The sequence below is a fragment of the Aotus nancymaae genome, unplaced genomic scaffold (genome assembly GCF_030222135.1).
Source record: "Aotus nancymaae isolate 86718 unplaced genomic scaffold, 86718_ANA_hifiasm-v0.15.2.pri h1tg000041l, whole genome shotgun sequence".
In the NCBI taxonomy this organism is placed as follows: Eukaryota; Metazoa; Chordata; class Mammalia; order Primates; family Aotidae; genus Aotus; species Aotus nancymaae.
The window spans coordinates 12,626,334-12,650,429 of record NW_026988455.1 but is presented as its reverse complement, the minus strand read 5'-3'; the positions used below and the strand labels follow the sequence as shown (position 1 = coordinate 12,650,429).

General features: G+C 39.3%; 1 protein-coding gene across 2 annotated transcripts in view; it reads right to left on the bottom strand.

Annotated features, from left to right (window-relative positions):
• The window catches only part of GLIS3 (GLIS family zinc finger 3), a 488,252-nt gene that overhangs the window by 303,361 nt on the left and 160,795 nt on the right, over nucleotides 1–24,096 (bottom strand). The window contains exons 1-3 of one of the 2 annotated variants that reach the window (XM_012454570.3): nucleotides 17,645–17,682; nucleotides 17,110–17,317; nucleotides 8,887–10,003 (exon numbers count right to left, since the gene is read on the bottom strand). In XM_012454570.3, the coding sequence (XP_012309993.1) occupies nucleotides 8,887–10,003; nucleotides 17,110–17,240 (1,248 nt within the window). In that variant the 5' untranslated portion in view covers nucleotides 17,241–17,317; nucleotides 17,645–17,682. Of the gene's footprint in view, nucleotides 1–8,886; nucleotides 10,004–17,109; nucleotides 17,318–17,644; nucleotides 17,683–24,096 lie in introns of those variants that run through there. The other variant, XM_012454569.3, reaches the window with a different exon arrangement.

The window sequence follows — 24,096 nt, the reverse complement described above, 5'->3', positions numbered from 1 at the left end:
AGGCTTATGCAGCCAGAGCAAGAAGCTCAAGTAACAAAAGGCAAGACTTTCTTTCATGTTGCCTTCCCCAGTCTAGAGAGACATGGGGCCCTGTGGTGTTCAGGACTGAATCACTGTGAACGGGTGCCATTTTGATGGGAATTGATTTAATTTGTTCTACTCTAAACAGCTCAAGCATTTCACTCTGTTCTGTATTAATTCAGTCTGAGCAGAAAAAAAAAAAAAAATTCCAAAGTAAATCTCAGCAGTGAAGGAAAAATATCTTGAAAAGGCTGACAAGCTCAGCATAATGAGCACCAGTCCAAACCTTTGTTTAACAGTACAATACTTCACTCTCTTTACAGATTATAAAGGGAAATATTTAACTAATGGAAAGATACTCATACACAGGATAATGTATGCAGCCTCTGTCCACATCTTAATCATTCTACATAATTGATCAAACAACTTTGGTCTCTAAGTCTTCCCCAGATTTTTAATTGTTTTCTTTAAAGTCCACAACAGAAAATGCTTTCATGCTAGTCTACATGTACTTGTTTCCCTAGCTGATCACTTGGCATAAGACAAATGTGTGTTTCATATGATAGCTGCCAAGAGATATGTTTTAATGAGGAATTAAACTATAAGCTTTAAGAGAAAATGGAGAAGGCCTGGGGAAGTCAAAGTTTCATTTCACATGCACTGAAACACAGTCCTTGCTACCTCGGTGATGCTACCCTCCTAAGATATTTTTTATTGACTAGATTTGTATTTATGTTAACTAGGTTCACAATTCTTAAACATTATCCCTATTTGGTAGTATAAGTCCTTCATGACTTCTTTCAGCCTTACTTCCACTCCTACCTGGTCTTGGAGCATCAAACTGCTTGGGAATTGTTTCTTCCTCTGTGCTCTTTCATACTCCTGTGCTATTTCACATGGTGGTATGCAGGTCTAAACAGCCTCTCCTCTTTTCTCTCTAAGAATTACTGTCTTCTTTCAGGATGCAGTTTCCTCCTCTAACAAGCCTGCTCAAACTCTAAAGGCATACTTGGGAGATTCTTCCCCTAGGTTTCCCATTAAAAGTTTGCATAGCCACATATCACAGCCCTTGTTTTACTATTTACACAATTGTCACCCCTAGTAGATTGTGAGCTCCCAAAGAGAATGTCTCATTTATTTCTGTACCTCCCAGGTAAGATATAGTATACGGTTTTCACTCAGTGATCCAAAGAATGAATGAACATGCAAGGAGTAGGCACATCAGTACACATACTATTTGGGGAAGGTAACTATATACCCTTAGTTTTCCAGGACAGTCCTGATTTAGACTGACATTCCAGTGAGACAAACCCTCTTTCACTCTCAAAAGTGTCCTGATTTGAAAAATAAAGTATATGCTCACCCTAATTTTAGAGCATTAGGCTATATATTTACCCAAGCATATTGCTTCTGCCAGCCCAGAAAATGGTCATATCATTTTTCAATTTCTCAACAACTTTAAACTAATCATTAAAATATTATTCAAAATTCTCCTTCTAATAGATTAACCATTCTCCCTACTCAAGCTCCGTACCTGTGGCCCAAGAAAAGGGGAAATAAATACAGTGCTGCACAATAAAAACACACAGGTTTCATCCCACTTTCTCACCACATTCCTATCTATGCCAACTTCCTATATTAGTGATGACACCTATTAAACAGACTGGTCTTCCCTCTGGATGAAGGACACATGGCTTTCCAGAATGAGAGCAGATGTAAAATCAAGCCTTCTGTGCTCAGGCTCTGGGTTCACCAGCCACAGATCCACTGCCCAGGGTTATAACAAGCATTGTCTTACTGATAGCTTAGAAGCCCTGACTCAGTAATTATAGTAGAAACTAATAAAACTGCCTGGAAAAAAAATAAACATCTCTTTTCCAAATCATTCTACTCCAAACTTGAAGAAAACCTTTCCGAAAGATCAAAAAGAATCAGATGACCTCTTCTTTTTGGAAAAATAAATGTGTTTGATCTTTCACTCTACACATTCAAATTCTATCTGGACCCAAAGATGACAACATGACCACTCAAAGAAAAGGTAATCAAGAAATATTCCTGAGGTCAAAAGAACGTTTCTAATATATTGCCATACTAATTTTCTACACTGGTGCAGCCTGAAAGAACTAAGAAAAACACATATCAGAATCTATATATGAACAAATCTCCAAAGGTTTGACATACATTCCCTTAATCAGATCATTTATGAAAGATTTACATAATTCTTTGTAACTTTAAAGACATTATTCAAGGCATGAAATTAGAGAAAAACCACAAAACAAATACAAACTAAAAGGAACATTAACCATCATGTAGTTAATGATTTTGTTTAATGAGGATAAAGCCTCAAATATTTAACCTCTTAGGGTTGCTCTCATTATCTATTGTTTTTCATTAATCCTAGACTCACAGGGCAAAGAAACATAAACCACGATTAGCTTTGAAACATTTGCCCAAATTTGCAATGAATTTATTTTCAGGACAAAGTTCATGAAAGGTCAGTTCCCCAGGTAAACAGAATTAAATGCCTTCAAGGGAAACCAAAGTAAACCTTTACCAAACGGCAGGTTTCTAAACTGTGTTTTGGGACGTGAAATCCGATTTGACAGATGCCTTATAGAGTGTAGTCAATGCCCCATCTAATGAGAATTTCTGTGGTTTCGTTTTTACCTATACTAAGGGATTTGTAATTCATGGTGACATATATGTGTCTACAGTATGTTGAACATGTATTTACACAGATAAATATGTTTGTATCTCTTATATAAAATTGCTGGGAAAGAAATCTTAAGATTTGGTTCTATTTTTTAAATCATTGAGTTTGCTTTTAATATCTGACAGACCGATGCCTTGTGGGATATGACTTGGAAGCTACACTGGCTCTGATCTTTACCAGATGTTCACTGGTGGTGTTTCAGCCTCAAGAGACAAAGAGGATATTAATGTTAATTTTATTTATTTAATCACATCAGGCAGATTTGATAAAAGAGAAAATTCAATATTTTGGTAACTTACCAACTCTTCAAAAGTGTCCATAGTAGCAAAAGTGTTTTGAAGATCATTTTCTATTAAAAGCTGAAAGTCTGCATTGTGTTTGGAAGAGAGAACACTCTATCTTACCTTTAAAAATGGAAACAGTGTGACAGATTTGTCAGTTCCACTTCTAAATCAAGAAGGCAGGGAGGTGGCAACAATGTACACATGGCACAGTACAAGACTCCTCCCAAACTCTGACTAACAATTGTAAAAAAAGAATACTTAGAATGTGAAATAGACACTCAGTTGAAAGCCTTCTGCCACTATCAATCACTCTAATATCTTATCTTGTCTCTGAATTTTATTACAAGAGAGCATTAAACTCCCCAAATCATTGTCGGGACACTGATGATAATGTAGATATTATTGTCAGGACATTGATAATAAGTAGAGACATACTTTCTACTAAACACTGCATTCCTGCATCTCAACAGAAGTAACAGGGTAGGTTTTTATTTATTTAGCACTAACATCAGAACTGGGAAACTTTCATGCTACTGGTTCTTAACCTTGGCTACCCATTAGAATCACCTTGGAAGCTGCATCCCAGGCCAATTACGTCATAAATTTTGAAGGTGGGACCCAGGTACGGGTACTTCGTAAAGCTCCCCAGGTGATTCCAGTGTCCGCCAAGGTTGAAAAATGCAGCCTCAGAAGCTCTAAGTATGGAACAGCTAAATAACTTAACAGTCTTGGAAAAATCAATTTCTCTAGGCTTTGTTCTCATCTGAAAAGCTGGTATGGGTGGAAAGAAATTGGAGTGTGATACTAATTGGCTTTCATTTATTTTAGATAAAAATATATTATAGTTATGAAATATTTCAACAGGCAGTAAAGTATACCAAATAGTAAAACAGACACCTATGACACCTATATTACCACCATCAAGTTAAAATAATGATATTTTGCCATATCTGTTTTGGTTCTCTCTCTCTCTGGGGAAAAAAGAGAAAGTAAAATCCTCACATCCCATCTCTTTTCTATTTCTTACCTTTTGAGATGTATCCATTATCCTAACATTACTAATTACCCTGCCCACAAGATTTTACTATTTAATCATTAATTATTTATCTACAACAACTATATAATATTGCCCAGTTTGTGTTTAAATATACATAAATTGTATTAATACCACATATACCCTTTTGCACATAATTTTTTCACTCAACATTGTTTTTTGAAATGTATCCATGTTAATAGATATATATGTAATGTATGTATGTGTATTTTAATTTTAAACTCCTTTATTATATTTCATTAGAAATAAGCCACAGTTTATTGACTTATCTACGGACAGTTATGTAATTTACACTTTTTTAAAAAACAAAAGCAATAAACACCTTTTTTCATGTCTCCTTGCCACTATGTACAAAGGCTTCTCTAGGGTAGGCACCTAGACACAGTTTTATTGGATATACTCATCTTCAACGTTACTAGGTGTTACCAAATTGATCTCCAAAGTGGTTCTACTAATTTATTTTCTCCAACAATGCTAAAGTATGTCCACTTCTCCATATCCTTATTGATACTTGGTATTATGATAATTTATTCATTGTTGCCAATATGAGGATTATGAAGTGGCGATTAAGAATCATGCTTAGATGATATTTTCCTAAGGTCCCTGTGTTCATAGACCACATCAACACCAAGTCTTATCAAAATAACAGTGGAAGTGAAGAAGACCTTCCACAGCTTACAGTGAATTTACATTTCCTCAAGATACGTCTTACAAGGCCAAAGCTGGCCATCAGGCCATAAAAGAGGAATGGGGACATGGTCCCAGTTCTGTATTTATTTTCTTGAAATCATAATCCAATGTTACTTAAAAAGCACCACCACCCAGTATCCAAGCCAAAGCAAATACTCTGGATTTTGCCAGGCAAAATGCCTGTAGAGAAATAAGTCAAATCATACAAAATTCAAAACTGGTCTTTGGTCAGTGACATTTTCATGAAAATCCGTGGGTGGGTAAAAGTTTTGAAAAATTCCTTTTTGCTATTGGATAAAATTCATCCAGGAAAAACAAGAAACATTTAAGTGGTGACCCACATTCCCCCTAATTCACTTATCAGCACTCCCTAGCCTGCTAGCATAACTGCTTTCAATCATATATGAAGGCAAGTCACCAGCGTTTCTGATCCTAGCAACAGAACCCTATCCTTCTACTCACTTTGCCTCCATCAGATAGGCAGACAAGCTTTCTCATGAGAAGCACCAACAGATAGAGCATGCCTAAGATCATTCAGAACACACTGGGCACGTTACTCAGCCATTGTACACTCTTCAACTTAATGGCAAAAAGATCTACAGTAAAAACATTGTCAGGGTGCACTCTGTTGGAACCATTACTATGGATACTGTTAGGGACAATTAGTGTACATCTATGGTTTTGGGTTACACTTCATGTTGTCCTTTTAGGAACGTGAAACGGGTTTGGGAAAGGGACAAATTCAGAGACTCCGTGACTTGTTCTGACCTGAGAATGTGAAAACTTGCCATCTGCGAAAAATGTAATAGAATTCCACAGTTGTACCTGAGAATGTTCAAATATTTTGATAATTCTGAGATTTACTAAGGTTGCAGTTGGTCTAAGCTCAGGAAGGTCAAAATAGAATGATTCAGTACCTAAAAATTAGTATAGTTAATAGACAGCAGTCAATAGAGTCAGGTATGTTTAAACATAATATTGCTATATCCTGGTTTCTGAGTAGCTGAAGTCTGCCTGTCTGTCTACAGAGACCTTTACTTCTCAAGCCCTTTGCCACTGGATGGGAATGTCTCTGCAATCGAGGCCAGGCCTGGAAAGAGAGCAGCTGGTTGGGCTTTCAACAGAAGCAATAAGAAAGATATCTACAAAAGGGTAGAATCGGTTGGGTGGGAAAAGGAAAATAACCCATTTTCTTCTTCCAGTAAGTTAACCAAATAATACATTCACAGCCCTCCCGCAGTTCTGTCACCTAGAATCCTGAGTGATGTGAATCCCAGGGTTCTGATAAGTCCAAGGAGTCATGGTCAGAGATTCTGAGAATGCGCTCTCTCATGCATGACATGGAATTTGGCATGAGGGAGGAGGCCAGTGGCAGCCGCTTACTGTAAGCAAGCTGTCACTGAGTAGCCCTCTCACACACCCCTCTTTTACCATAACTTCCAGAAGCTCTTTGTGCTGCTTGTAGTCATGGTCACCAAACACAATGTGGTCATCATTTCTTTCTTGGGTCAATAAGCTAAGCAAGTAAAAATGATGACTAACTCTATCATTCACAGAAAATAAATAGCAGTTAAGCATACGTAAAACAAAAAATGGCCTGGGTCTTATAATTTAGACTGCTCTTAGCCCTGCAGTGTATGACACAGCCACAAAAACCAAAGATCACTTCACATTTCCAAAAGAAGAATGTGGCCATTTTATGTGGCAAGAATCTTGAGCTTTGAATCAATTACCATCAGATTTTAAATAAGTGGGAGATGAAACATTTTAGTTGTAACAGTTGTATGTGTCTGGACTCCAAGTCTATAAATATGCATTTTGAAAAAGGCAGAAAAATGCATTTTTTTCCAGGTGTATATCTACTTTAAAAACCAGGTCTTCTATTTGTGGATTACAACTTAAGAGGACTGCTAAACTTTTACAGCAAAATTAATTGCTGCCAGTTGGCTATCACCCTACAAATCAAGCAAATGACATGTAGCAACATAACAGTTTTCAGAAGACATACTGGCTATGATATGTATGTTTTATAAGAAAATGAAGGCTTCCTGCTAAAAATATATAGCCCCAGAACTAGAATCACAGCATTAGCTCCTAAGAAACCTGTTTATTATTAGCACTATTACATGTGTAAATAAATGCTTTGTGGTCCTAGATTCGATACACTGTTAAATCACCAATCTGAATTTTATAAAGATTCCATCTAGAAGTGGAGAGTGGGCAGATCAGGAGGAGAGAAATCACTTCCCATACCCATCCTGAACAATAAAATGAGAAGCTATGTATAAGCCTGCAAACATTAACCTATCAGCTTATTCTTTCACTAAACTATTTCTACTTTTGACATTCATCACGCACTTTAGCAAAAGTCAACTTTATAAAGTTATATGTCTTTGCAAAGTCTGGGAAGAGTAGGAAAATGGGGAAATCCTATTGCACAAAAATTAATTTTGCAATGCAAAAAATATTTTTCTGGATAATTCGACACTTTATGTTTATTTTAGTAAAGCCAAATCCAGTAAACTATTTTCAGCCAGGATTAGTCAGAACTAAAAGGTTGGACTGTTTTCCTTCAGAGTCTGAATGTCTTTCCTGCCTGCAGTAGGCCAGTGTGTTCCAGAGTAAATGAAATTGCCTTCAATTGCTTGTCTCTTACTGGCATTTTTAATGCAGAACCCCAGTGACAGAGTAAGGTTTTGCCAACTGGAAAGTAATTCTTCTTTTCACTCATATAACCTGGCATTCTCGCAATGTATCAACTTCAGGTTTTCCTTGAGAAAAATCACAATATGATGCATAACGTAGTGACAAGAAATGTAATTCAATTCCATAAGAAATTCTTAAAACTCTTTCAAAAATATCTACTTGGCAGCGAAGAGGTGCTTTGAATACTTGCATTATAGTGATCACCTGTTTGGTTTGCTTTTATATGAATCAGAAACCTTGGCCAATCTATAATCAAACATATACATGGTTCAGATTCTTTATCATCACTGACATACTACAGAAAGAAGGAACTTGGGCTGGGGAACCACAGCACAAATAAGGTTCTTTCAAATTGATTTATATATTTCACATATTTAGTGACCTGTGCCATAATCAATATCCAGGGAATACATAGAAATCTTAGACTCTAACTCTAAATGAAATATTTCTGTCCATCTAAACTAATATAAAACATATGTTCTTATTTTTCTAAGACTTAAGTGAGCTGTCTGAGATTGTGCAAAGCCATCCTGTGATCCCACGGGTGATGCCCTGCTTATAAACCCTGAGGGTTTCTGTGAGGTGTGAAATTGTTGTGAAATCATTTAAGAATCATATTATTCAAAATAGTAAATTTTGCCAAGAAACAGAGAGAGTTCCAGGATGGATGTTGTGAAAGGCAGAGGCTAAGAAAAAGAGACATCAGGCCCACTTCCCTCGGCACCAGAGGCATCTCTGCTCTTTCCCCTCATATCTCTCTAAAAAAACTACCTCTTAAAATTAGTTGAGATCCTGTGAGATTTTGCTCCAGTGTATCCCCTAGGTGATTTTATTCTGACTATAAATCATTAACTAGTCTCTCAACCCTGGAAGGTACAGAGTGCAGGCATGCGGATGCATGTCGAAATAGTTTTACTAGCCAAGTTGCTAAGTAGTGAGTTCCTTTTCAAATATCAAAACCACTCTTCTTCTCATCCCAATTCTAGCCTGGTTACTCGAGGGAAGGAAAAGTCACTGAATATTTGCTTTGGAAAAGAACCAAAGCTTGCTGATGTGCAGTCTGTGTCCTTCTGCTCTGGCACATCCATGCACATTAAGGAAACTCAAAGTTGGTACCTGGCTGGCATCTCCCTTCCAAGATTTTAGACAGGGTGGCAGACTGATCCCCTGCTGGGATGGATCATGTATATACCTTTGCAGAAGGAAATCTGGAACTGGAGAGCCACTAATCATGGAAGAAACCTTCCCCTTTCTCAAGCTGAAGAGGAGCCCCATCTCATGGATACCTAGACCACCACACGCGCAAACTCCATATAAGAAGAAAAGATCACCTGTCCCATGGGCCAAGTTGGGAAAAACATGTACGTGAAGCAAGCAGGGCCTTCAAGAGAGGTCACCCTTGCGCTTTGGAAACTCACCGTACACTTGTTGGGCTTCTCCCCGGAGTGGACTCTCATGTGGATCAGCAGTTTATAGCGGGCGTTGAAGGGCTTGTATCGTCGAGGGCAACCAGCCCAGAAGCAAGTGAAGTCCTCCCCTTTGCGCTGGTCAATGTGGACCTTCTCGATGTGCCGCACGAGCTCCTCCTGCTGGTCGTACAGGGCGCTGCAGTCGATCCAGCGGCAGCAGTGTTTGCCCCCAACGTCGTCCATCTCCCCGTCATCGTCCAGGGTGGCCCGGGGCAAGGCCAAAGGCTGGGCGTGGGGCCCCAGCTCTGGATGGTGAAGGTGTGGGTGGGCATGGTAAGGGGGTGGGGGACCTTGGGGCGGCGGCAGAGGAGGGAGAGGGGGCGCAGGGGGCAGGTCCAGGGTGCTGCCCGGGAACTCCTCCAGGCGCTCGGTCTTGAGCAGGCCGGCTGGCTGGCTATCGGGGCCCGGCAGGCCGTGCTGCACCACCATGTTGTTGACCAGGCCTGGCTGGAGGCCGCCATGCTCCAGCTGCTGCATGCGCTCGTACTCCAGGGCCCCATCCTCGCTGTAGGCAGGCAGCGCCAGGCCGCCAGGGGCCACCAGCACGCCCTTCTGGCTGCTGGGCACCGGGCACGGCTGGGGAATGCAGCTGCCGCGCACGCCCAGGAAATGCCCGTAGACCTCTGGCTGTGGGGACATGTTGGCCGGGGAAGCCCTCGACCCGTTGATGTAGGCCACCAAGGACGTGGGCGACGTGCGGATGATGGTATTGAAATCTATCCCGATGCCATCAGACAGCGGGGACAAGGACAGTGCTCTCTTCTTAGAGCGGGCCGAGTGGGACCTGGTGGACGAGTGCCGAGGACTAGGATAAGGAGAGTGGCTATTTTCCATGCCAAAAAGGTAAGATGGCAAGGAGTTAGAGACACTATTGCTGGACATGGAGGTCCCGGGAGGAAGGCTAAGGAGGTCCCCTAGATCAATGCCATTTTGAGAGCCGTGGTTGGAGGAAAGCGAAGGGAAGGCCCTGTAGCCGTGAGACCACTCCTGCTTCACGCTCGAGGCCGACTGACTTTCCGTCAGACTCAAAGTCGTAGACGCCAAAGACTCACGGGAAATAAGGGACCTGGAACAGCAGCCAGAAAGGAAGAAAAAAAAAAGATAAACATTTTAGCAGGATATGGATTGCTTAAGAGCTAAAGGAACACTGCATAGACAATCCCTTAAGTATTTCTCCTAATTACATTCTCTGCTAAACACACATTCTTGGGCTGAGATAAAATCCAAGGCTTTTAGTTCCAGGTAAATAACATTTTACCAAGAAGAACAATAAAACCTAATGCTCACTGAAATAATATAACAAAAGATCTATTGTTACAAATAATCTTAATACTTTAATAATAAATAGTCCTTGCTTTGTTCTTAAATAACGTTTTCAACATGGGGGAAAAATTAGAGACCTGGGAAAAATTACTAATATCTGTCAAGGCCAACCAAATAAGTATTTGTTAAGCACCTACTGTGTGCAGCATGTTATGACAGGCTTTGCAGGCAATGCAGATCTAAACAGAGTTCCAGCCTTCAAATAAAAATCTATTTGAGAAAGTAACATATAAACTCATGCTTTATTTGAAAAAAAAAAAAAAAGTCACCCTCAAAGTCAAAGGGCTGTCCAGGGGACTTAATAATTTCACAATTTAGTTTCACTGATATTAAGGAATTATTCTGCTTTTTTTTTAAAAGATAATAATTCACATTGCCAGTACTTAGTCACATCAAATCATCCCGGGAAATGAAAAAAAATATGGATAAAACACAGCTATAATATATGAGGGAGTAAGTAACAAACTGATAACAAGTCATATCTGGAATTATGCACTGGAGCCATGCAGGATTTAATCACACTTGTTAGTTGGGTTTTCTGTGAACTCTTGTTCTTAAATCCAAACAGCTTTGGGCCAAGAGCAGATCGTCCACCTTCTGTAGTTCACTTTTGCAACAATTCCTCTCCTATTCTTCTTACCCTTTACAAAGTACACCCTATCTCTCACAATATATTAACTTTATATCAAAATGGTTCAGAATGTAGCTCTGGTCACTTTAAAATTCATTTTGCTTTACTGTGACATTGTTGCCTTGAAAATAAAAATCACTTCTTGGCCTTTTGGCTAATATCAAGTGTGAACATAATTGAAGAGAAAAGATTTGTCTCTTGGATGGTAAATTTGCCACAGAGGCAAGACATAACACACTGTATTTCTTGACTCAGATATTGTGTGTATCAGAAGAACCTGGCTTATTATATGTACCTGCATTGACTTTCTACTGAGATTTTTCTTCTGACAAAAAAATTAATCACAAGAAAATGTTATATAAAGCATATGTCTTCTCAAAATGAACACATTAACTATTTCCAGCTGTTAAACATCAACCTGTGGCAAAGGAACTGAAGGAAAAGAGAAGCAATTTCTTCCCACCTGTTCATTTTACTCCATTATACAAAATGGAAGCACAAACACCATTTCCTACAAGCATACGATATTAGCAAGAAAAACATCTCAGCTCCGAAACACAGAGTATAAGGTGATAACACCATGATCGACGAGATGTTACCATTGAGTGACGTAATGTTTACCAATGACAAACACAGCAGGAATTTACATCCAGTTGCCCTTGACATAGATTTTCCTCTTGGTCCACATCCTTAATTCAGGCTGTAGTCTTTTTGCAAGCCCCAAAGTGGTTTTGGAACCATCTAGTTTTTAATTCCTCACGGACATTTTTCAATTATTTTCCCAGCACCCTTGCAGCATGTGGCTCTTCCTGCAGAGCTCAGCTGAAGGCTCCTGGTGATTGGATGTCAAGGGCCTTTTGGTCTCTTCCCCAGCGAGATCCAGGAATTGCTTTCGGACCCAAACTAAATTAGTAGTCCTGTCATATATGAGGCAGAGACAACTGACTGCTTTACACCCTGAGGTTGAAAAGGTTCATAGAACATAAAGAACCAGAGCTTTGGCAGAGCTACATGCCTGAGTGGATGCACATTCTCAGGTGCTGCATTTGCCTGTCACTGTCATGCTGGAGCATATTAGATTGTTAAGCAGTGACTAACAGACAGAAGTATGTTATCCATCTATATATACTTTGCTTATAAAATTGTGTTACTTGGTTTCAGGGCAGCCTATGGTAAAACGTTCATTTGCTCCATTGTTGAGAGATGATTCTCGTTTCTCCCAAATTATACCTAAATATGGCTCAATTTAAATCTGAGCATAAACCCATGCAGGCACATTCTATAACTTCTTGGACATCTGAGTTTTTAAGAATTATCATATATTTTTCAGAAAGCAAATTCTACATTTTCTTCATTAATGTATTAATAAGAACAGAGAACTCTCTCTTCTATCTCAAACACCTAGTAAGAACAAAACTTCCCCAAATGGCCTTTGCCTAGCAGCCAGTCTCCCTCCTATGTGATTACTCAGATCCTTTAATCTTTCAAAGCTCTAATCCATGACATCTCTCCCCAATATACTAGCTCCCAGTGAGAGTTCTCTTCCCAAAGAAGTTGTGTACTGTCTGCATCATGTCTTAACTGTAGCTAACTTCAGGCATCTGTGGGTGTTATATTCTTCAATAAATTTCAAAGTCTTTTAACAGAAGGGATCATTTTTCTCTTCCCAGTGCCTACCAGAATGTTAGATACATACTAAGTACTCAAAAAACTGTTGATTAGGAAAGTAAATAATTAACCAATATGATGACAACTGAACATTATTTATAGTGCTCACAAAGAATTTTCTCTATATATGATCTCATTTGATACAACCTGTCAGGTAAGTAAACTGGATTTTTAAAATAACTTTTTTTTTGAGAGAGAGACAGAGTCTAGCTCTGTCACCTGGCTGGAGTTTAGTGGTGCGATCTCTGTCACCGCAACCTCTGCTTCCTGGGTTCAAGCGATTCTCCTGCCTCAGCCTCCCCAGTAACTGGGATTACAGGTGCCCACCACCACGCCCTGCTAATTTTATATTTTTAGTAGAGACAGGGTTTTACTCTGTTGGCCAGGCTGGTCTCATGATCTGCCTGCCTCGGCCTCCCAAAGTGCTGGGATTACAATTGTGAACCATCGCACCCAGCCTTAAAATAACTTATGTTTTACAAAGAATAAAACAGGATTTGGGAAATTTTTCCCAGTGACACACGCAGCAAAGTTCTTAGAGAAATACAAGTGAAGCAGTTCTTGACAGGCAGTGGCCTACTGGATCATACAAATTCTCTATTGTTTTCCTTACATTGTATCCCACGTGACCCACAATCCTCTGCTTGATATAACAGGCTTTAAGTCGCACAAGCTATGATGGGCACCCAAATTTTCTGTTCTTTCTGCAATAGTATGTTGAATGAATGTGAATGGTTCCAAAGGATTCTCGCCTCTAACCCCCGCTGCTACCCACACCAGGCCCATGACAAAGAAAGTGACAGCTGTATCATCATTTGAGAGCAATCTCCATTTCCATATCCTCATCTGATCCTAATGATATTATTTCTGGTGATCGGTTAATCTGGAACTATATGTAAAAGGAAAGGAGATGCATCTGAACAAAATAAAACCATGAAAAATTCCAAAACCAGCCGCAAAAATGATTAGGGTGGCTGGTCGAGCAAGAACTCAGTAACTTGTATGGGGCCATAAGAGCATGAGAGGCATGATGACAATGTTAGGTGTGTGGTTCAATGCCAAGCTCAAAAGAAGTTCTAACAGATCACATGGACAATTCCTCAAGAGAAAAGATGTATTTCCTATATATATAGATCATGAACAAGATGGCCAGTCCTAGTCTGTCTGGAAATCTGTGTCTATGTGCCTCAGCAAACCCCCCAAAAGGATCAGTACTGTATCTAAAGACAGGATGGCTTTATAAACTGTTAAAATTTACAGAGAGCCTGGAATGCATCCTCAGCCCCCTTAGACGTCTCTGACCTTTGTGGACCTATTCTCAAAGGGAACCATCACCAATAATTTCTGATTTAGAAAATAAAAAGCTAAATACAGTGCCTTTTTGGATATGGAATGACATTCGGTGATGGCTGAACTTTTTCATTGACAAGTGAAGCACTTGGACTTTCTGTGTTCTGGTCCCATCGGGTCTTAAAGAGAAATATTTGCAGGTAGTTTATGAATATTCAATCCTAAAATGCAGGATTACAATGTATGTGAAAACACTAGAAAAGCTAAGTATGCTACAAAACCCATCCAGGTAGCATCTGATCTCTTCTACTGCTCAATGTTTGTTAGGTTGGTATATGAAAATGCTGATGAAGTTATTATATCAGCACCTCAGACTTGTCATGTTAGGAGAAATACATACAATGGTCTCTGTATTCGAGTTTTGGCAATTCCTAAATCAAGAATGGTTTCTGGATCTTCAAGATGGTAAGGTATAGTATGCATTTATCATTAAGCACAGGTAATCAGAAATAACTGGGAAATTAATCTAGGCAAATATACAGCATTAGGGCATGATTCTTATCATTGGATTAAGTAGAATCCAACAAAGCTAAGGAAAAAGAGCTTTTCCCAAGATGAGCACCCCCAAAAAATATACCCAAAGAAGGCCAAAAGAAAAAATAAAATACAAGCAACCAATAAATCTATGAAAACTTCAATATTGTTAATAATTAAGAATGCAAATTAGATAAAATAACATTTTACAGATCAAACTGTCAAAAGTTCTAAAAATAATAATGAATGGTATCTTAGAAAACAGGCACTCTCTTGGACTGCTGGTGAGTTTATAAATTGCTGGTAAGTTTCTGCAGTACAATTTGAGAATATGTATGAAAAGCCTCAAAACTCTTTTAACACAACAAATTTTACTTTTAAGAATATTCTAATAATCAGAATTGTGCAACAAAAGATGCACAGAGTTGATCCAATAAAGCACTATTTATAATATCTAAAGAAAAGGAAACAACTAAGTGCCAAGTAACAAAAGACTGATTTTTAAAATTATAATTTTATTTATATACTTTCTTTATAAAGTGGAATCCTGAACAGGAAGAAGCCATTATATGATGCTGAAAGAGGCTTTTATTATAAAAATGTATAATGTATAAACTGGAAAAAAGTAATGAAAAATTATGTAGATTACTAGATTGATTGAGTGGAAAGGAAAGCCTATGTTTATTGTATGTGTTTGAATACAAGTGGAAGGATGTATATCAAAATTCCACCCATGATTGTCTCTGGGGATAGAATTAAGGATGACTGTCATTTAATGCTTGGTACTTTTCCATATTTTCCACATTTTCTACAATGAATAAGAATTATATAACCAGGAAAAACAATACATTTTGCAGCTTTTCATAGGGCAGCATCTCTCAAACTGGACAGTTCATGCCCCCTTTTCCATTTCCATCCACTCCCAGAATGCCCCCAATGTATAAAACACTAAGCTGATTCTCTCTCCAGCTTCTCTTTACCTCTAGTAAAATGTTGAACTTTGCCTCTTATTGAACTGTTGCTTCTTATTCTTTATCTCCACTGATGAAATACATAAACCAAGGATTACAAATAAATGCAACCTTTCCAAATTGCTAAAACTAGTTTCCATATTTCACCTAGCCAATTCCCAATTCCTGTTTCTTTGCTCATCCTGAAAAAAAAAAAAATTGTATAGAAGGACTCCAAGAATAAATACCTAGTCAAAAACACTTGTCAGTGTATTGTTATGGTGTTGTCTTTTAAGGTTATAAAATTATGCTAAGCAATCAAATATGCCAGAAAACACCGAGATAATGACCCCTCTCTGGCCGACCCATAAAAGGGACTGCATAAGATACCTGGCTTAAGCATTCTGTGCCCTGACTACTGTCAGTTTCACCATTAATTATGACTTCTGCCTTCAAGGCATGGGCTGGACTTGCCACAGAAAGAAAGCTGAAGGCTTCCCAATGACACCCACCCCATGAGCACGGTTCATTTTACATGCAGCACTCAGCAAGTCTGAGGAGTCCCTTAAGGCATAATCATCAATGGGAAAATGACAGCAGCTTCCCATCACAAAAAGTCACAGGTGAAAAACAAGTTTCTATCTCATGAAAAAATTGGCATAAATAAATGATTCAGGAACTCTGATTTCAGAGTCTCAAATAGTGACTAGGAGGGACAGCACAGAGATACAAAAGGGGAAAACAGGCTTAGGAGGAAGGAAAGGAAGAAGACACAAGATCCCAGAACTGCAAGACACAGAGCAGGTTGCAGATCCCAAAGAAGAGGAAGCAGAGGCTTGGAGAGTAAAATTCCTTTGCAAGATCATAGATATGGCAGAACCACGACAAAGAGGCAGAAACTATGGATTGTGTTTTTCCAAGAAGATAACTTCTAGAAGATAAACTAATTTACTTTGAACATAGAAATAGACCTTAAACACTGCACAGTATTTTGGTTTTATGCCCCCTCACACCTAATATCAACCTTGAGAGAAATAAAACTTTGTCTGAGGGGGTAATTTCCCTTTTCTATTCAGTTCCCTCCCTTGGAGGTAGATATATGGCATTTATAGTACCTACTTACTCTGGAACCTAATTGACATTGTGTTGAAATGTTATGTAACTCAAACAAGAAAGTATGCCTTTACAGATACGTTGGAAAGTCTTAAAATTTATGCTTTCTATCTCTACTCTCTCCACTAGGACCCTAAACTTCAACTATTATATTATGCCGACAGTAGGTATTTAACAAGTACTTAAGTAGATGGGTAGCTGGATGGATAGACAGATGGACGAAACAGATAGTACAGCAGCCTGGATAGTACAGCAGCCTGGAAACTGCATCATATTCACAGAAAACCTGGCAAGTAAGATAGGTGTGCATGGACCATGCAAATTTACTAGGCCATGATATGATTGCTTCACCAGAAATTGACAAATTTACACACCATGTTTCAGTCACTGAGGCCCCACAATCTCAAATTAGGTATTCATTTCACTCACACCACAAGACAGTAGGTATTAAAACATTCCTCCCAATTAAGATGATATGATGGCACATACTTAGTTTTTGACATATTCCCCTACAAACCTCAAATTGAGAGAGTTGCTTGAGTGTTTAAGTGTATGAGTTTTGTGTGTGTGTGTATGTGTGTGTGTATTCAGAAAGAGAAGGGAAGACACTCGTGGGGTGTGTTTATACCATAAAGAAGGGGGAAAAAAAAGTTAACTTGAGACCTGGTATCTGAAGGAGGTATATTCAGGTTGGCTGCATTCATTGCCCTCTGTAAGCTAGGACTGATCTGGTTGCATGCTGTAGAGACCTGGCTTGCTGGAGGTGAAATGGGTCCCAGTCGCTGAACCATCATGGGACTGCTGGTGACCACTAGATTGTTGCAGCTGCCTTTTCCAATGGACTTGCACTGAGGCCCAAAGCCAAGAGCCCCTAAAAACAAATGAATCAGGTTAGCTTTCATGTCCCTTACATCAGAAATCAGTAAATACAGACATGTGCACGTTTATATCAGGACCCATCTTTAGAGACAGTCCTTGGATCATTTCTTTACTTTTTTAGTATTGGTGATACCAAAAGGCTTTCTCTAATTCCAATGACAAAGCCATAATGCTATAATAGAAACCTTCCCATAATCAGCACTCATACAAAATGTGCTTAAATTTTACTCCTTCTGTGTAGAAGTTTCTAATTATATTAAAAATTCTATTTTATAATATCCTTACATAAAGGGTTAAGGTGGTAAGTAGATGGGATTACCTGTATCAAACCAAGTTTTTTCCTAGAATAGCTAATATCTTGAATCACCCAGCAAGGAAAGTTGACACTACTGGAAAAAAAAAAAAAACTTGTTTAACTGGTTTACTTCATTCCAAATCTGTACTTCCAAAAAGTCTCTTTACAAGGATGTAGTCTGGCTGTGTCTCTCTAACCTTGATTTTTTTTCTCCTCATCTTAATACATTGTGATTGGACATCTACCCAATTTTTTAAAAAATCAGGATGAGAGAGTTGTAAACAAAATGCTCATTGGTACAGCAACATGGTAACCAAATCGGACATAGGTTTTTCATTTTCACTAGTAATAATTTTTCAGTGTAGTAAAAGTTGGTACATACCCAATGGGGAAAGAAAAAAAGGAACCCACAAGAATCTGTGTCGTTATGGAAAAGCCAAAAGCAAAGAGTTTGAGAAAGTCAAACACTGCCATGACTCATTTATTAAAAAATAATAATGAGCTGAATCATTCTAGTCGTTCTTTTTACAGGGGTGCACTTTTTCAAACCTTTTTTTAATCAACTACCTGGTCAAGTCTCAGTAACTATACACTCTGTTTCCATTTCTAGCAAACAAAAATATATGTTATCTCAATCTCTAACAAATTAAGCTTTACATTTTTCTCAGCAAATTTTCCATCTTTTTTGTTGATATATTTGGGATCAAAGTAGGAGGCAAAGTGTCACTGTCACTTTTCTTAGCTGTAGGGGGCATAATTTCCTATTTTGTTTTCCCCAAAATTAAATCAATAGCCCCAAAGTGCCAATACTTGTCACCTTTTGTAACATTCTTTCTAAGAGTGCCCTCCCCCGCAACAATAGGACAAACAAGACATTGGAGCAATCACTGTTTCCATCAATGCAACCATATCTAAAAAAACGCTGGAGGAATCACAGCATCATTAGCTGCCAGGAACCCTGATCTAGTGGAGCCTTATGGGACTAAAAGCCAAATGGTAATTGACCTGCCCAAAATCACACAAGGATTTAAAGAGAGAACAGAAACTAATTCTACTAGAGTGTATTTTCATAACACATGTGTGCTTAAATTTAGGCTCTGACATGCCTAGTTTCTTCTTTGTACATGTTCCAAGATCATTTGCTGCAATAGAAATTTCTCTGATTTTCTTTCCCAGATACATAAACCTTTACCCCTCCCACTGCAGTTGATATCTGGTCCATCTTCTTGTGCCTTAAAAGATCAGTTATAGATATTCTGTTTTCATAACTCATAAAGCACTGTATCATCAGGGCTTCATCTTGACACCAAGAATAGTAGGTACATTTTTATGTGATGTATCATACATTTAATATCTTTAAAAATCTCCATAAGCTACATGCATTAGCTTTTCAAACTCCCTTTCTACCTTGAAAAAAAGGCAATGTGATGGTTCATAGCCTAGTTCAATATATTAAGACTGAATGAATGAATTCTCTACATGAACTCTCTCCCCACGTTCCATTGCTACTAGCCACTACTATTAAAAGCAACATCAAATATCAAGTATTCTGTCAAATTTAATGTCATTTATTTATCTAAGAAATTCAGTCATTCGTTCCTGTTTCCTCTTCAGTAAAAAGGTATTAATTATCTGTCTACCTCTAAAACAAAGACACAGCAGCTGGAACTGCATCCAATAAATACTACTTGATGGCAAAACATACAAATAGATTATTTCATAAAATTAAAATGCCACATATTGTAAGGCCTATCATTATTTTATGTACTTGTAAGAACAGGAACTGCCAGTCCAACTAGTGCATGATGTCCAAGATTTCAGAGATGTTGTAATGTAAAAACATGCACACCTTAGAGCCAATAAAAACTAATGTGATCACCGAAACATTTATTTTAACCCTTATCTTGTTCTTCCTCTTCTCTCTGCCTGGAATGCCCTTACCCTAACTTATCCACCTAGTAAGTACTTCTGCATCTTTAAGGTCTCAATTCAAGGAAAACCTTCTATATGACCTCCTCTTCCACTACCTGTTAGGCAGATCTGACCACTGCTTCTTTCATTTGGCCACATCTCCCATCACACATGTGCCTCAGCACCTACACAGCACTTCAGGTAACTGAGCTCTTTAAATGCTTGGCATCCTCTCACTTTTATATTTTACTGCTGTTTAAAGACAAAGCCCTTGTTTGAGGCAGCTCTACTTCCTTAGCACCTAACCTAGGGTCTGGTGTACATTACTCAATAAACTCTATCCAGTGAAATTAGAATGAATGAATGAAAATAAAAAACACTTATAAATGAATAGTAAATACTGACAAGTTATTCCACTGAAACCCTCCTGGTCATCTATTTTGATAAACAGTGCCATTTTTCAAAAAACAGAAACAAACACTAGGTCAATCCTTTGATGCCTCTCCACAGAATTGCTAATAGGTCTGAACAGAATATGAAGTCAGCAGAGGTAGTATTATAAATCCATCTTCCTGGGCCAGACTTTTACACTGGTCAAGGCTGCCTGTGTAACTCTCTACCCTGGCTTCATACATTCACATTGTTTTCTTGCTTTGTAATAAAGAAATGTTAATTCTCTCCCTAATATCTCCACATTCTTACAATACTACCTCCTGCTCCCAAATTTACTGGTCAACTTTAACCTCATCTAACCACAAATGGAATCACAAATGGTGTCCTTGAAGCATGAAAATTGACAGTGAATTTCTTGGAAACATGTAAATGTTTGTGGTACAACTATGAGGATGTTCTGGAAATGGCATCATCTGTGTCACACATGCAGGCAAACAAGTTTGACCAAGAACCACCATGTTCAATACAGCCATCTACATTTTTCTCATAATGCCAGAAACATAACGAACACCTATACCTCCAGACTACTCAGAATTGTCCTGTGCCTTGTAGTGTAGGCTCTGCAGGCATCTTGCCTGAGATCTGCTAGTTGGGTGACTTAGGCAAATTACTTAACATTTTTGTGCTATATCTCCATGTCTTTGTCTTCTCATCTGCAAACAGGAATAAAGTTAACCCTCCTTCTGATATGGTTTGGATCTGTGTCCCTACCCAAAATTCACATTCAACTGTAATGCCCAGTTGTGGAGGTGGGACCTGGTAAAAGGTGACTGGATCACGAGGATGGATCCTTCATAAATGATTTAGCACCATCCCTTTGGTGCTGTTCTCGTGATAAACTTCTTATGAGATCTGGATGGTTCAAAGTGTGCGACACCTCCCCTTCTCTCTTCCTCCTGCTCCAGCCTTGTAACACATGCCTGTTTCCCCTTTGCCTTCCACCATGATTGAAAGTTTCCTAAGACCGCCCAAGAAGCTGTTATGCTTCCCGTTAAGCCTGCAGAACCATGAGCCAACTAAATCTCTTTCCTTTATAAATTACCCAGGCTCAGTTAATTCTTTATAGCAATGCAAGAACAGACCAATACAGAAGATTAGTACCAAGGAGGAGGGCATTGCCATAAAAATACCTGAAAATACGGGAGCAGATTTGGAACTGGGTAATGGGCAGAGGTTGAAAGAATGTGGAGGACTCAGAAGAAGACAGGAAGATGTGGAAAAAATTGGAACTTCTCAGAGACTGTCTGAATTGTAACCAGAATGCTGACAGTGACACAGACAGTGAAGTCCAGGCTGAGGAGGTCTCAGCTGGAGTTGAGGAACTTGCTGGGAACTGGAGCAAAGGTCACTGTTATTATACATTAGCAAAGAGGTTGTAGGCACTGTGCCCCTGCTCTAGGGATCTGTGGAACTTTGAATTTGAGAGTGACTTAGTGTCTCTGGGGGAAGAAATTTCTAAGCAGCAAAGCAATCAAGATGCAGCCTGGCTGTTTCTAACAACCTATGTTTCTAAGTGTGAGCAAAGAAATGACCTGAAACTGGAAGTTATATTTAAAAGGGAAGCAGAGTGCAAAAGTTTATAAAATTTACAGCCTGCCCATGTGGTAGAAAAGAAAAAAGCATTTTCAGGAGAGGAACTCAAGTAGGCTACAGAAATTTGCAAAAGAGGAGGCAAATACTGACAGCCAAGACAATGGGAGCAGGCCCCACAGGCATTTCAGAAACTTTCTGGCACCCCTCCCATCATAGGCCCAAAGGCCTAGGAGGAAAGAATGATTTTATCGGCTAGGCCTAGGGTCCTGCTGCACTGCACAGCCTTCAAACACTACTCCCTGCTCCCAGCCACTCTAGCTCCAGTCTTGGCTCAAAGGGGCCCAGGTACAGCTCAGGCCTCTGCTTCAGAGGATGCAAACCATAAGCCTTGGTGGCTTCCACATGGTCTTAAGCCTGTAGGTTCACAAAGTGCAAGAGCTGAGGCTTGGGACTTTCTGCCTAGATTTTAAAGGATGTATGGAAAAGCCTGGATGTCCAGGTAGAAGCCTGCTTCAGGGGCAGAGGCCACATGGAGAACCTCTACTAGAGTAGTGTGGAGGTGAAATGTGGGTTGGAGCCTCCACACAGAGTCCCCACTGCAGTACTGCCTAATGGAGCTGTGACAAGAGGGCCACCATCTTCCAGACCCCAAAATGGTAGATGCACTGTCAGCTTGCACCTTGCACCTGGAAAAGCCACAGGTTCTCAATTCCAGCCCATGAAAACATGCCAGGGCTGCACCCTGAAAAGCCTCAGGAGCAGAGCTGCCCAAAGTCTTAGTAGCCCACCTCTTGCACCTGTGTGCCCCTGATGTGAAACAAAGAGTTAAAGGAGATTATTTGGGAGCTTTAAGATTTAATGACTGCCCTGTTGGGGTTGGGGCTTGCATGGGACCTGTAGCCCATTTCTTTTGGCCAATTTCTCCCTTTTGGAATGGGAATGTTTACCCAATGCCTGTACCTCCATTGTATCTTAGCAGTAACTAACTTGTGTTTTTATTTTATAGGCTCATAGGTGGAAGAACTAGCCTTGTCTCAGATGAGTCTTTGGACATTCAACTTTTGAGTTAATGCTGGAATGAGTTAAGACTTTGGGGACTGTTGAGAAGGGATGATTGTATTTTGCAACGTGAGGACATGAGATTTGGGAGGGGTCAGGGATGGGATAATATGCTTTGGATCTGTGTCCCCACCCAAATCTCATGTTCAATTGTAATGCCCAATTTTGGAGGTGGGGCCTGGTGGGAGGCGACTGGATCATCAGGATAGATCCTTCATGAAGGGTTTGGCACTGTTCCTTTGGTGCTATTCTAATGTTCGAGTTCCCACGATATCTGGTTGTATAAAAGTGTGTGGCACTGCCCCGGGCTCTCCCTTCCTCCCACTCCAGCCATGTAAGATGTGACTGCTTCACCTTCATCTTCTGCTGTCATTGAAAGTTTCCTGAGGCCATCCCAGCTGCTGATATGCTTCCTGTTAAGCCTGCAGAACTGTGAGCCAATTAAACTTCTTTTCTTTATAAATTACCCAGTCTCAGGTATTTCTTTACAGCAATGTGAGAATGGACTAATACAACCTCATAAAGTTGTTGTGCATCTCGTATTAACAACATACATAGAGGAGTCAACACACTCTCAAGCACATAGTAGGTACTTAATGGATGTTAACTGCTATTGTTGTTGTTGTTACTATGATTGTTACACGCCTGTCATTGCTTTTTGGCTCCATTCTCTTTCTAAAGAAAACATTCCTTTATAATTCTTGCACGAAACAAGATAGTAAATGATGCTATTTAATTCTCTTTTCATTTCCAATATTCTTTCTGCTTTAAGTCTACAGCCAATATTTTTTTTAAAAAACCACGTGTCATCACAGATAGAAGAAGAGTTTTCAATTGGCCAAGTTTGAATATTCCTTAGCTTGTTATTCCTGAAAACAAACCATACAACTTTTCTGACTACCAGATGTGCCAACTACTTGTGCACTGGTTTTCATTTTGAAAGACTGCTTATTTTTAGAGACTACACGATGTGTTTTAAAAATGTGTTTACTGCTCAAATAAGGACCTAAGTGGCTGGCATTCTGAGTCTGACACACATTCTAGCCAAAATCACTGTATGCTAGTAGGGAATGCAAATTTTTTGCATTTTCAAATTTCTGAACCTAGAGTTCATCTTAGCGGGGCATGTTTCTAATTAATGTCTTCATTAGTTAAAAGGGTTCTCTTGAAGTCAAATGGCTGATTATGTCACTTATCACTACTGAGGCTGCATCCTTCAGAACTATTTATCTACTGGTTCTTAAAATGACACAGATACAGGGGGAACAAAAATGAAATACATTTGGGAAAAGCAAAGAGAAGTAACCAACAGTAACGTTGCTATTGTTTGTTTATCTGACACCTATCAAATGCCAACCACTAGCCAGGCAGTCCGCAGTGACAATGGTGAGCAAGATTAACCCAGTCCCCCATGGAGCCCAGAGTCTGGCCATGAAGATGCACACCAAACCAACTATTCATTATAAAAGAGGTGATCCCTGCTCTTACACTGGGTCACATGAAATGACATTCTTAATAGG